At 45.4% G+C, this 12,693-nt stretch overlaps 1 protein-coding gene across 3 annotated transcripts; it reads right to left on the minus strand.

Annotated features, from left to right (window-relative positions):
- Positions 1-754: 754 nt before the first annotated feature.
- Positions 755-12,678, minus strand: Bag1 (BAG cochaperone 1). Of its 3 annotated transcripts, XM_028884050.1 has the most exons (7): positions 12,098-12,678; positions 10,662-10,790; positions 7,584-7,666; positions 5,479-5,592; positions 3,013-3,120; positions 1,498-1,560; positions 755-1,029 (listed from the first exon to the last, which is right to left on the minus strand). In XM_028884050.1, exons 1-7 carry the CDS (start codon positions 12,168-12,170, stop codon positions 940-942), a joined length of 660 nt encoding a protein of 219 aa, XP_028739883.1. In that variant the 5' UTR covers positions 12,171-12,678; the 3' UTR covers positions 755-939. The 3 variants fall into 3 exon arrangements, with proteins under 3 accessions (XP_028739883.1, XP_037058401.1, XP_028739884.1); XM_037202506.1 differs by lacking the exon at positions 5,479-5,592 and having other exon boundaries at positions 765-1,029; positions 12,098-12,649; XM_028884051.2 differs by lacking the exon at positions 10,662-10,790 and having other exon boundaries at positions 765-1,029; positions 12,098-12,647.
- Positions 12,679-12,693: the final 15 nt, after the last annotated feature.

The following is a 12,693-nucleotide window of genomic DNA, read 5'->3' on the forward strand; positions in this document are numbered from 1 at the left end:
GAATAGCCTCCAGGAAACCTCCAGCCCAGAGGGTATGGTTAACAGAAGTTGCCAGCTGGCTTCACCCACTTTACACTCTAATACTGTCTGTGCCTTCCTAAGCCAAGGTTTTGAAGTGGTTTCAGGCAGAGACTCAGTTGACACTGGGTTCTTAACAGTCTGGAGACTTGTTCGGGGGCAAGGTCGCACACATACTAACCACAGGGTCCACCTTAGAATAGCACCTTGAAGCCGGGCATAGTGGCACACACCTTTAACCCCAGCACTTAGGAGGCAGAGGCAGGTGGATCTCAGGTCTACATAGTCAATTTCAGGACAGCCAGAGCTACACAGTGAGGCCCTGTCTCAAAAAAAAAAAAAAAAAAAAGAATGTCCCTTGAAACCAAGGCCTGTGGCTGGGGAGGAACAATGGAGATGAGGACAAGGTCTTTAAACAATTCAGTCAGATGTTCTGAAATCAAGTCACAGCAGGACAGAAAGGCACTCTGTGACTGTCCACATGCCAAACTTCTATCCAACATTCCTACCTGGATGCACCTGCCTGGTGATTCTGGTTTTACATCTACACAGTGAGATCACAAGGTCACGAATCTGAAGACTAGGGTGCCCCACAAACCTGGAACTAGCTCCAGATGAACTAGAGCCCTTCCCAGCCCAGAAAGTGCCTGAATGTCAAGAGCTAGTAACTGCTGGGCAGGAAGGCCTCTCTCCTAAAAGGCCGCTGCCGGACAGCGCGGGCACACAGAGCCAGAAGGAGACAACAGGAGCCCTACTTCAGGGCGCAAAGGCAGCACTTTTTCATTGAGAACCGATAGAGGAGCAGGGAAATTGATATTTGGCCAGTTGCCTCTGGCAGCCCCGGAGAAACAAGCAGCTTCTGTTCCAGAGGGCAGAGCCGGGGGCTGCTTTTCAGCCAGCACAGGCACTCTCCACCACACTTCATTCAGCAAGGGCCAAGTTTGTCGACTGCAGCCGCTCCGTCTCCTGGCAAATGTACTGCTCCACCGTGTCACACTCAGCTAGGAACACCTACAAGACAGACACAGGCAGTGAGACCCCAGGCCCGCCTAGGACCAGCCAGCCACTGCCCACACAGGGCTCTTTGTTCAGCCATGCTGGGGAACCTGTTGATTAGCCTCTCAACAGGCTGTGCAGGGATGGACACGGACTCCCAGTCTGGACTCCAAGGATAGTGAAACACTGGGCCATGGTTTCTGGCTATGCCCTAGGCTAACCCTCCACAAGGGGGCACTAGACACACCAATGGCCCTTACTGGACCTTTGCCAGCCCTATCTGCTCTCCAGTGAACTTGCCCAAGCTGATTAAATCAAATACACAGGGACAAGAATCCCCTTCTTGGGTTCGTGCTAATAAACGAACAGTAATAACAGACCATGCCTCTCACCACAGTTCTACACTACCCTGTTTTGAACAGATAAACACACTTACCAACATTCTAAATATATTACAGCCTGTCATGTACTCATATAACTCACCTGAACCTTTTTTACCAAATTCTTCCTTTTTAGCCTGCTGTCTTTAAAATTTTCTGGTAGGACCTATGGAAGAACCAGTTCACACAAAAAAAATTAACGTCTGCAGTAACAATGACAAGAGACACTGGCAGTCCATACAACACACCCAACAGGTCACCAATGTCAGTCAAATGTGCACTTTCAGGTGTCACTTTTCCCAGTCTGCATCCTATGTGGCTCCTTTTGTGGCTCTCGTTCCTATGAATGCTCTCTCCCTTGGTTGCAATATCTGGTCTGTAACCTGATCTAAAACACAGATTTTGTTTTTTCACTGTTTTTTACATATGGATACTACTTTGCCAGGAAAAGTACCTTCTGTTGTTTTGGGGTTTTGTTTGTTTGGTTGGTTTTTTTTGAGACATGGTTTCTCTGTATATCCCTAGCTGTCTTGGAACTCACTCTGTAGACCAGGCTGGCCTTGAACTCACAGAGATCTGCTACCACCGCCTGGCTGTTTTGTTCTTTTGTTTTTTTTTTAAATATTTATTTATTATGTATACAGTGTTCTGCCTGCATGTACGCCTACAGGCCAGAAGAGGGCACCACATCTCATTATAGATGGTTGTGAGCCACCATGTGGGTGTTGGGAATTGAACTCAGGACCTCTGGAAGAGCAACCAGTACTCTTAACCTCTGAGCCATCTCTCCAGCTCCCAAACTAGCTTTCTTATACTTCCCAGGACCACCTGTCTGGAACCCATAGTGGACTATGTCAATTATCAACCACCCTCCCTCTTGCTGATAGGCCACCTTAGTCTGGGCAATCCCTTAATTGAGAGGCACTTCTTAGGTACCTCTAGGCTGTGTTAAGTTGATAGTTAAAGCTAACTAGGACACATATACCTGGCACATAATAGTAGATGCTTAACATCCTCAAGTAATTTTCCCGACAATGGAAGTGTAATATTGACAGAGTAAAATGGACTGAAATACTGTCATTAGAAAATAGTATCTCCATGCTCAGCTATGTTCATAGCAGCACTATTCGTAATAGCCAGAACCTGGAGACATCCTAGATGCCCGTCAATGGAAGAGTGGATTAAGAAAATGTGGTACATATACACAATGGAGTACTACTCAGCAGAGAAAAATAATAACAGCATGAAATTTGCAGTCAAATAGTTGGAACTAGAAAATATCATCCTGAGTGAGGTAACCCAAACCCAGAAGGACAAACATGGTATGTACTCACTCATAAGTGGATTCTAGATATAAAGTAAAGAACAATCAGACTGCAACCCACAGAACCAGGGAGGATATATAGCAGAGGGGACCCTAGGATGACTGTGTGGCTTATAGTAAGTTTTGGTTTTACTCAATTACTGGGCAAGCCTCAATGGAACATTTCACTATTAGGATAAGAATTTATATTGTATCAAGCTGACAACAGAAAAAAAAATAAATAAATAAAAATGAAAAAAAAAAGAGTCACACAGACCAAAAGAAATAGCATCTCTAAGCTGAATATTTACTCACCATTGTGTCAATCTCTTCCAAGATCTTCATGAACTGCTCGATTGTGGCCTTGACTTTCCTATCAAGTTTGCAGAGAGCCTCTGCTTGTAACTCCTTAGCCAGAAAACCCTGCGAAGGAATAAGGCACTATTGCACGTGTTTCTTGAGACTCCTGGAAAACCATACCACTATACTGATGAAGTGACCCAGAGTTTACCACTGCTCTAATGAGCCAGGCTGAATCTCAGACCTTCATCCTGGGAAAATTAAAAATGCTGGCCGTGGCCAGTCTCGAATCCTGCCAGGCTGCAGGCTGCTCTCCTCATATGGTCCCCTGGGACTCTGAATGCTCTGGAGCTTAACTACAGTGTAGCCCTCAGTCCCAAGTGCACACATGCACGTAAGAGGCAGACAGTAAGAGCATCGACTTAAATGCTGGGCAGCACAGCACAGCATGTGGACATCAAAGGTGCACATGGGTATCTTTGTCAAACACTCTCTGTTTAGTGCTTTGAATAGGAATGGCCCCCATCAGCTCACGTATTTAGGTGTTCCATTATTACGGAGTGGCACCTTGTGACAGGGATTAGGAGGTGTGGCCTTGCTGGAGTAGGTTTGGCCTTCTGGGAGTAAGTGTGTCATTGGGCTCTGGGTTTTCAAATGCTCAAGCTAGGCCCAGTCTCTCTCTTCCTGCTGCCATGTTCCAGGGGTAGAACTCAGCTATTTCTCCAGCACCATGTCTGCCTGCATGCTGCCATGCTTCCTGCCATGATGACAACGGACTAAACCTCTGAACTGTAAACCAGCCTCAATTAAATGTTTTCTTTTTATGACTTGCCATGGTCATGGTGTCTCTTCACAGCAATAGGACACTGACTAAGATACTCTGTCTTATTTTTTGAGACTGGATGTCTTACTGAATCTGGAGCTTGCCCACTTTGGCTAGACTCTGGCCAGTGAGTGGCAGGGATCCTCTTTTCTTTGACTCTCCAGCACTGGCGTTACAGAATACGTCATCTTGTCAAGTTTCTACATGGATGGATGCTGGGAATCTGAACCCCAGGTCCTGATGCTGTGTAGCAAGCACTTTATCAGCTGAGCCATGTCCCCAACGTTGGCTTAAGATCTGAAACAAGTTAAACTTTCCATGTCTCACTGTACTCGGATTATGGGATGTTGAAGGGAAGACTTGTAGATGTCACATCACTCATGGCCCAGGAGATCATACGCTAACAGAGGATGACTATGTTGATTTTAGTTTGTCTTGAGACAGGGTCTCACGTGGTATAAACTGGTCTCCAACTCACCTCCTAATCAATGTTGCCCTTTTCCTGATCCCCGCCCCATCCATCTCAGAAGAGCCGGGGCTACAGGTGTGCAGGACCACACCCAGCTCAAGCAGCACCTATTTTTATTAAACCCCTTCGCTGTCTAGTCACATCTCTAAGCCATCACCAGTTAGCTGGTGGCTGAGTTGAAAAGCAGGGATTTCTGAGGATGGCTATCAAAACAGAGTGACAAACGCACATTTTACAACACATTGCAAGACATTCAAAAATTACTCAGAAATCCGAACTCAGTCCTATCAAAACCAATCACAGTTGTTCCAAAAAGACTCATGTCCAAGGGCATTCAAAGAAGCATCACACGAACAGAAAAAATTATTAGGTAAAACAACAGGGAATAGAAACTAGGTTAGGTAAACCATGATATGCAATAAATTATGACCATTGTCAATGACACAAAAAAGTTAATTTTTTTAATCAATAGAAGAACAATTTACCAAATGTACATCATATTGAAATTTTTGATAATAAGATGAAAACTATTTTTCAGAGTAACAATGTCTCTGGATCACAAGTCCTTACTTGCCACAAGAAGTGCAGTGAAGACAGAGTTTAGAATGTGACAGGTATGAAACTTTATCTGTACGTACACTTAAACCCTGTACAAGCACCACAAATTATTATTATTGTTATTATTATTGCTATTATTATTATTATTTTGGTTTCTAGAGACAAGGTTTCTCTGTGTAGTTCTGGCCATCCCAGAATTCACTCTGTAGACCAGGGTGGCCTCGGACTCAAGAGATCTGTCCGCCTCTGCCTCTCATGTGTTGGGATTAAAGACGTGGCCACCAATGCCCAGCACAAATTAATTTTACAATTAAAGCACAAAACAGGACTAGAGAGATGGCTCAGTGATTAAGAGTATGTACTGCTCTTCTAGAAGACCTGAGTTGCGTTCCCAACACCCACATGGAGGCTCACAACTTCGTGTAACTCCAGCTCTGGGAGAATCTCAGACCTCTGGCCTCCCTGACCACCAGCACTCATATGCACATACTCCCACACAGACACAGACACACAGACACACACACACACACACTACATACATAATTTAAAATGAAATAAATCTTTTTTTAAAAAGCCAACCAGGTAACAATACTATACCACTAAATCCACAGAATTCTTAGAAATAAGTCACCTGCTGGATGCCAGAAAGCTCTTTATTCAACTCTTCCAGGTGGTTAGCTGTCCTCTCTACAGATACTTCCAAATCTTTCAGCTTCTTTAACTCAACCTCTTCCTCTGGATTGCTCTAACAGGAAGAATAAAACAGAGGTCAGTAATCACAAAGGCCAGCTGCCTCTGTCAGAAGAAAATCTGACCACCACTGGGCTAAGCCACTCACTGAGAAGGATGCTGCTTCTTGGAAAACATGCCAAAGGGTTGGACAACGAGGCTTCCTACCTATGAAGCCTAGTCCAGAGAAAAGGAAGGTGTGAGGCAAACACTCCAGTCAGTGAGAATCCTGCTGACTTACGCTCAGAGAATGGAGCCAATCCAAGTGTCAGACTGAGCCTCTGCCTTGCGCTGATCCCAACATCGAGATTAGAGTGAAATCAAGGACCAGAGAGAACACACTACTCTCCCAGAGGACCTGGGCTCAGTCTCCAGCACCACACAGAGGCTTACAATCTTCTGTAACTCTAGTTCCTCTGTGGCCTGCATGGGCACCAGGCATGCACACAGTGCACACACACAAAAGCAGGCACACACTCACACACATAAAACAGGTTAAATAAATCTTTTAAAAAGAAAGAGAGTACGCAAATTTAAGTGAATGCCACTAAGGAGTCCAGAATGAAAAGTCAGGCAGAATTCAACTAGTCCTTGGTTTTGTGTTGAGACAAGATCTCACTATCTAGTCTTAAATTCCTTCCTCCCACCCCAGCTTCCTAAGTGTTAGGATTACAGATGATGTACTAGCATGCCCAGCAGTATGACAAATCTTTCCCCCGAGAGGCAGTGTTTCAAATTAGACCAGGGTGGCCTCAAACTTATTATATAATGGGAGGCTGATCTTGAACTCTTGACCCAGCTGCCCCCATGTGTCACTATGTGCTTTTTTTTTTTTTTTTTTGAAAACCTTACCACAATCGTAAGAGGCAGGAACTTATAGTTACCCCAATATCTGGCTCCTGTTTTTTTATTATAAGACCATTTAGGATTTGTGTAACAGGAACCGTTTTACAGATAATGTAGTAAAGTGACCTAAGATCCAAATGGCCAGATGTGGCTCCCCGCTCTTAACCAGCTCCAACTGAAACCATGGGTACTGGCTGCTGCCCACACCCCTCTCCCCACCCCTTCTGGGAGACATTTAGAACATTCTCCTTCCTTTCACCCACAGCGGGCAGCTTTGTTACACTCCCCTAAACTGTTCATTCTTCTTTGTGGCCAAATCTCGAGCCCCGTCCCCTGGAGGCTCGGGTGAGATTAGACCCCCATTCCTCCCGATAGCTCCTCCCTGCCTTCAGTGGACTCGGCCACCTCCCTCTAAGTGAGACGCCTTCTGAGTGCATGCAGGGTGCCACTGTGTCACAATGGAGGGCTGGGCACAGCACCAGCACAGCAGGGCCGCAGCCCACACCCGTCACCAACTAACTTCTCCTTGTCCCCGCAGTTCTTCAGCCGGAGCCTTCCCACTCAGAGGGGTTTCTTCTGGTAGAAGTTAGTAAGAAGGGCAGTTAAAGGAAGGCAGGCTCTTAAAACCTGAACAAGAGTTCTTACGTGTAGCATCTACAGCTCTCACAAAAAGCCTTCCTGAAAATTCTAAGTAAAGCCTGTTCCTGGCACATTTGAACTACACCGAGGATTCACCAAATACACCATACCATTAAGGTAGCACAACCCCTAGAGCGCGAGCCTAATCAACAGGTAGAAATGCACAAATAATGCGACAACCAAACTGGTAATCTCATCAGACCTCATTTAAGGGGGCAGGTCACCAATGTGAATCTGGGTAGCCAACTGGGTTTTTTTTTTTTTCCTTTCTGTTTTCAAGACAGGGTTTCTCTGTGTAGCCCTGGCTGTCCTGGAACTCACTCTGTAGACCAGGCTGGCCTCAAACTCAGAGATCCTCCACCTCTGCTTCCCAAGTGCTGGGATTAAAGTGTGCACCACCACCACTACCACTACCGCGGCCACCGCCGCCGCCGCCCAGCCAATTTGGTCTTCTATACGGAACCATGTATAAAGAGTTTAGTCATGCAATTCTGAAGAGTTTTGACAGAGAAAGCAATTTACCTTTTCCCCAATTAACATGACTCGGCAACCATCTTGTATTCCAAGTGCTGACAATGGTATGTCCATTTCTTTCAGAGATTTTCCTGAAAAGAACAAAGGCATGCAAAATCATAATATCTGCACACCACTGAAAACAGACTTTGGCTAATGTACATGAAAAAGAGGTGAGATTAAAGCCCCACTACTAACTGTGGAGCTATTGGCATTTAATAGCTGGGGGAAAGAGTGTGACCCCTGAGAGGCCCACCTCACTCCAGGGCAGGTCCTGTATCCTGGATCATGTTTGGGCAACACAAATGGGACTCAAATGGGGGAGGGGGAGATACAAGCAAGGAAGTGAGTCTGATCAAATACACTGTGTGAAATTTTCATAAAACTAATAAAAAAATATTATTCAAAGACAGAAATACAAGCCGAGAAGTGGTAGCGCACGCCTTTAATCCCTGCACTTGGGAGGCAGGCGGATCTCTGTGAGTTCAAGGCCAGCCTGAGCTATAGAGTGAGTTCCAGGAAAGGCTCCAAAGCCACACAGAGAAACCCTGTCTCGAAAAAAAAAACAAAACAGGGGGCTGGAGAGATGGCTCAGAGGTTAAAAGCACTGGCTGCTCTTCCAGAGGTCCTGAGTTCAATTCCCAGCTCACAACCACCTGTAATGAGATCTCGTGTCCTCTTCTAGCCTGCTGTCATACATGCTGTATACATAATAAATAAATAAATCTTTAAAAACAAACAAAAACAAAACAAAAAAACAAACAGAAACACAAATCTAATCTAAAAAGGGGGCCTGAGAGATGGCTCACTAGTTAAGAGCAGTGGCTGCCCCTCCAGAGGACCCAGACAACTGGGCATGGAGGTGCACACCTACTCTGAGCACTCAGGAGGCAGAAGCAAGCAGATCTCTGTGAGTTCAAGCCTAGAATGGGCAGTAGACCAAGACCAAGTTCCAGGCCAGCACAAACTACATAATGAAACCCTGTCTCAAGAACAACCAAAACCAACCAACTAACCAACCAACCAAAAAGCTTCATGTTTGCTAACAAGAAAAGGAGAAATTGGAATTTTTTTTTAAAATGTCTTTATCTGATAATGTTATTTCTAGATACTTATCCAAAACTAGTAACTAGAAATATGTCTATATAGTAGTTATTAAAAATAATATCCAGGAACAAAGGATTAATATAATTCATATAACAGACATTTCTTTAAAGATTTTATTATGGTTTTGTGTGTATAGGTATTTTGCCTGAATGTATGCTTGTGCATCATATGTGTGCCTGATGCCAGTGGAGGTCAGATCTCCTGGAACTGGAGTTACTAACCAGTTTAGAGCCTCCATATGGATGTTGGGAATTGAACCTGGGTCCTGCACTGGCAAGACAGTGCTTTTAATTGCAGAGCCATCTCTCCAGCCCCTAAGGGTTTTAAGATTTATTATTTATTTATTTGGTTTTTTTTTTTTCCCGAGATAGGGTTTCTCTATGGAACAGCTCTGGCCGTCCTACAACTCCATTCTCCAGCCCCAACAGATCATTTCTGTACAATACAAGACTTGGTAGTAATGAAAGCTCTTTTCTTCTCAGGATACTTCACTGAATGCTGCTAAACTCAATGTTATAAAAAAGAAAATGTAAAATACATGGGCTGAGGATAAGGCTTAGTGGTTTGGTACTTGCCTAGCATGTTTGATTGAGCTGCTACAGTACCATAAAAAAAATTAATAAGGAACTTTATCCAGGAGAACATTTTCTTTGTGCTGTTTTGAAACTTGATCTTTCCTTTACATTCTCTGACCTTCTTCCCCTCCCGCCTCCCCACTCCCTTCTCTCTGACTATATTACCTAGGTTGGCATGGAGCTAGTCTGAGTTTCCAGAGTACCGGGGTTATAGGTGTGTGCTACTGTACTCAACTCTGAAAGATAAGTTTCTATTGTCCTTATAATTCAAAAATTAAATTCTTTAAAAAGAAAAAGACATAGGGCAAGGTCATGCATATTACCTAGCCAGTTCCACAATGGCTTGGGCTATAGGAAACTATCACTTTCTCACCAAGAAAAAGGCAAAGATCTATACTATGAAATATAAATAAAAATGCTTCCTATTACTATAGTCAAAAGTTTTATCCCTGCCATAATGTTCATTATTAAATTCTTTACAATGACCAAAACCTAACGAGATAAATCTGGTCCTATCATGTACCAGAATAATGGGTTCCTATGGGAGTGAGAAGGCAGAGGATAGGGAGGGGTGGGGAGGAGCCAGTGCCTCAGAAATCAGCATCAGCATCATCCAGCACTCTGCCCATCCAGGCTCCATCCAGTTTGTTCAAAGCCTCTCTAATCAGCACGATGTCAAGTCCTGGCAACAGTAGTGTCTCTGCTATCACACTAACAATATTAGGCAATTAAGGTAGCATTTACTTAGTAGTATCTTCAGCACAATCATGCAGAACATATAATGGGGGGAAAAATCTAGCCTAGCCAGAGAAAACTGTCTGTATGTTTCCTGAAAAAAAGTTGACATTTCTGTCATCATGTTACTCCAAATCTGATACTCATCCAGATGTTTGCAAAGTCTAGTGAAGAGCAGGTTCTTAACAAATACCTGTTAAACGAATGAACAAAAGAAAATGGTTCTGGTTGAAAACTGAAAAATGAGGGCTGGAGAGATGGCTCAGTGGTTAAGAGCATTTGTTGCTCTTACAGAGCACCAGGGTTCAGGTCCCAGCACCACATGGTGGCTCACAACCATCTGTAACTCCAGATCCAAAGAAGCTGACATCCTCTCCTGGCCTTGAACAAACCTGGTACACAGGCAAAACACCCATGCACACATACACACATAGAAAACTGAAAGTCACTAAGCAATTTAAAATCTGTCCTTACCAGGGTGGTGGTGGCACACGCCTTTAATCCCAGCACTCAGGAGGCAAAGGCAGGTGGATATCTGAGTTCGAGGCCAGCCTGGTTTACAGAGCGTGTTCCAGGACATTCAGGCCTACACAGAGAAATCTTGTCTTAGAAAACCAATGAAATCTGTCCTTTAGCCATAAGTACTCAAAAATGAATGAGAAATACCCACCCTTAAAGATGAGCTTCTGAAAAGGGATCGGAACCCCTGTGGCCTCTTCAACAAGCTGAGCTAGGTCTTGGACAATTGGTTCACTATTGCCCTGTTGTGGGGTAACAAGAAGGTCATACCTCTCATTGCCTGGAGAGAAAGAAAAGCATTCAATGAAGATAACTCTTTCACATAAACCTAAAAATAAGTTGATGCTTTCTTATGGAGCTGAGGATTGAATTCAGTGCCTTGGGTTTGCTGGGAAGTGCTCTACTAATGAGCTATGTCCCCAAGGCACAGCTCAGATGCTACCTATTACAAAGCTTTCCTTTGGTGACCTTCTCTAAGATTTGCTTCCTCTAACATAAAAAACTATTTTAATAACAGCTGACATTTTATGCAATCATACATAATGAGATGTACAAGACTTGTTTCACGCATTAACTGAAAACTCCAGGACAACACCATAAAGCAGTTATCAATTTAATTAAGACTTGCTTGGGGAAACCTTCAACTGGCAGATTCAGAATCTGCCCTTAGATCCAGCTGATTCCAAAGTCTACACTCGCCATCACAAGCTGCCTGCATCCTGTAGTCTGAATGCCCTAATGTCTTGAAGGCATCAGTTTTGTCTCCCCTGATTCACCCACCAGCAAGGGACTGTTTTCCTCCAAGTCTTTCTTACTGGGCACACCTAAGTACATCATAATTAGTGCTTAGTAAAAACAAACGAATGAATCCATTTTTTTTTTTTTTTAAACACAGGTGTCAATTCTTTTCTAAGTAGGTGGAGTTCAGGTCCAGCTTATTAGACTGCTCTCCCAATTGACTCCAGGGTCAGAAGGAGTACTAGTTCCCATCTGTGCTTCACAGACCAGAAATCAGAGCCCTTAAAAAAAAGAGACATCCATCTCCAGGTCACTTAAGGCTGCTGGACACAGAATCATGGCTTCCAGCTGGCAAAGTAATGTGGGTCTTTCTTAACTAACTGGTTCTAAGGAAATCTCACAGATTGAGCTTTCTCGTGTACTTCCCAGTGTTTAGCTCTGTTTAATTTCGCCAGGTGTCCAGAAAGTAACTCTTGCACCCACCGCCCACAGAGCCTGCGGTGATGTGACATTCAATACAGAAAGTACTCAGCAAGTAATGAACAGTCCGACCAAACACCAAGTTCAGACTCACTATACAGGTAGATGTCCAGAACCACGAAAGATAGCTAAACACAAGACTGACACAAAGACCTATAATTACTGGCGGCACACACTCAACTACGCTTCCAAAATAGAGGATCTAACAAATATCCAGGGACAAAACACCCTGGCCACACGGGAAGATGTCCTGACACCAGCCCGAGACAAAAACCATCCCCACGAACATAGCCAAGAACTCATGCTCGGCTACACGTGGCCAAACCCACTGATCCCAACCCGACCTACAGAGCCCACCCTGGTGCTCACTGTGGGTGACGGTCACGCTGAGCATGGCTGTTTCCGTTTCCTCCGTCTCGACCAACTCCTCAGTCTCGGCCATGTCCTCGGTCTGGGTCACCTCTTCGGCCACGGTCACGTCCTCGGTCTGGGTCGCCTCCTCGATCTTGGTCACCTCCTCCTCCACCTGGGTCTCCTCCTTGGTCCCGGTCACTTTCTTGCTGCGGGTCACTCTCTTTCCCCGGGGCAATTCCCTGCTGTGAGCCACCTTCTCGCTCTGAGTGAAGCGGGGACGGACTTTGTTTTTCACCCGCGGCCTGCCAGGGCAGGCGGCGGCGCCCCTGGTGGATCGGTCATGCCCGCTGGCTGCGCTGCGGCCAGATGAACGCTGAGAGGCAGGCAAGCCGCGCTCGGCCCGGGGCTCCGACTGGCGCAGCTCCCGACCGGGCCGAGAGGCGCGCAGCCGGGGTCCCAGCGGCTCCCGGTCCTCTCGCGGTCGCCGAAGGCCGCTGTGATCCGCCAGGCCCGCGTTTGTTCACCGCCCAGCGGTGGCTGCCCAGCGCGCAGTCTTGCAGCCCCACCCTACTACTCACCGGCTCCGCCCCATCTGCTCACCACGCCCTCGG

The sequence above is a fragment of the Peromyscus leucopus genome, chromosome 2, assembly GCF_004664715.2.
Source record: "Peromyscus leucopus breed LL Stock chromosome 2, UCI_PerLeu_2.1, whole genome shotgun sequence".
Taxonomy (NCBI): Eukaryota; Metazoa; Chordata; class Mammalia; order Rodentia; family Cricetidae; genus Peromyscus; species Peromyscus leucopus.

What these genes read in the sequence shown, in the direction of transcription:
- Bag1 (XM_028884050.1), bottom strand. Translation starts at nt 12,170, where the DNA reads ATGGCCGAGACTGAGGAGTTGGTCGAGACGGAGGAAACGGAAACAGCC. An exon ending in AGCTTTCTGGCATCCAGCAG is followed by an intron (nt 3,121 to 5,478) that starts GTGACTTATTTC and finishes ATTCCTTCGCAG; the next exon opens with GGTTTTCTGGCTAAGGAGTT. An exon ending in ATTTGGTAAAAAAGGTTCAG is followed by an intron (nt 1,030 to 1,497) that starts GTGAGTTATATG and finishes TCTGTCTTGTAG; the next exon opens with GTGTTCCTAGCTGAGTGTGA.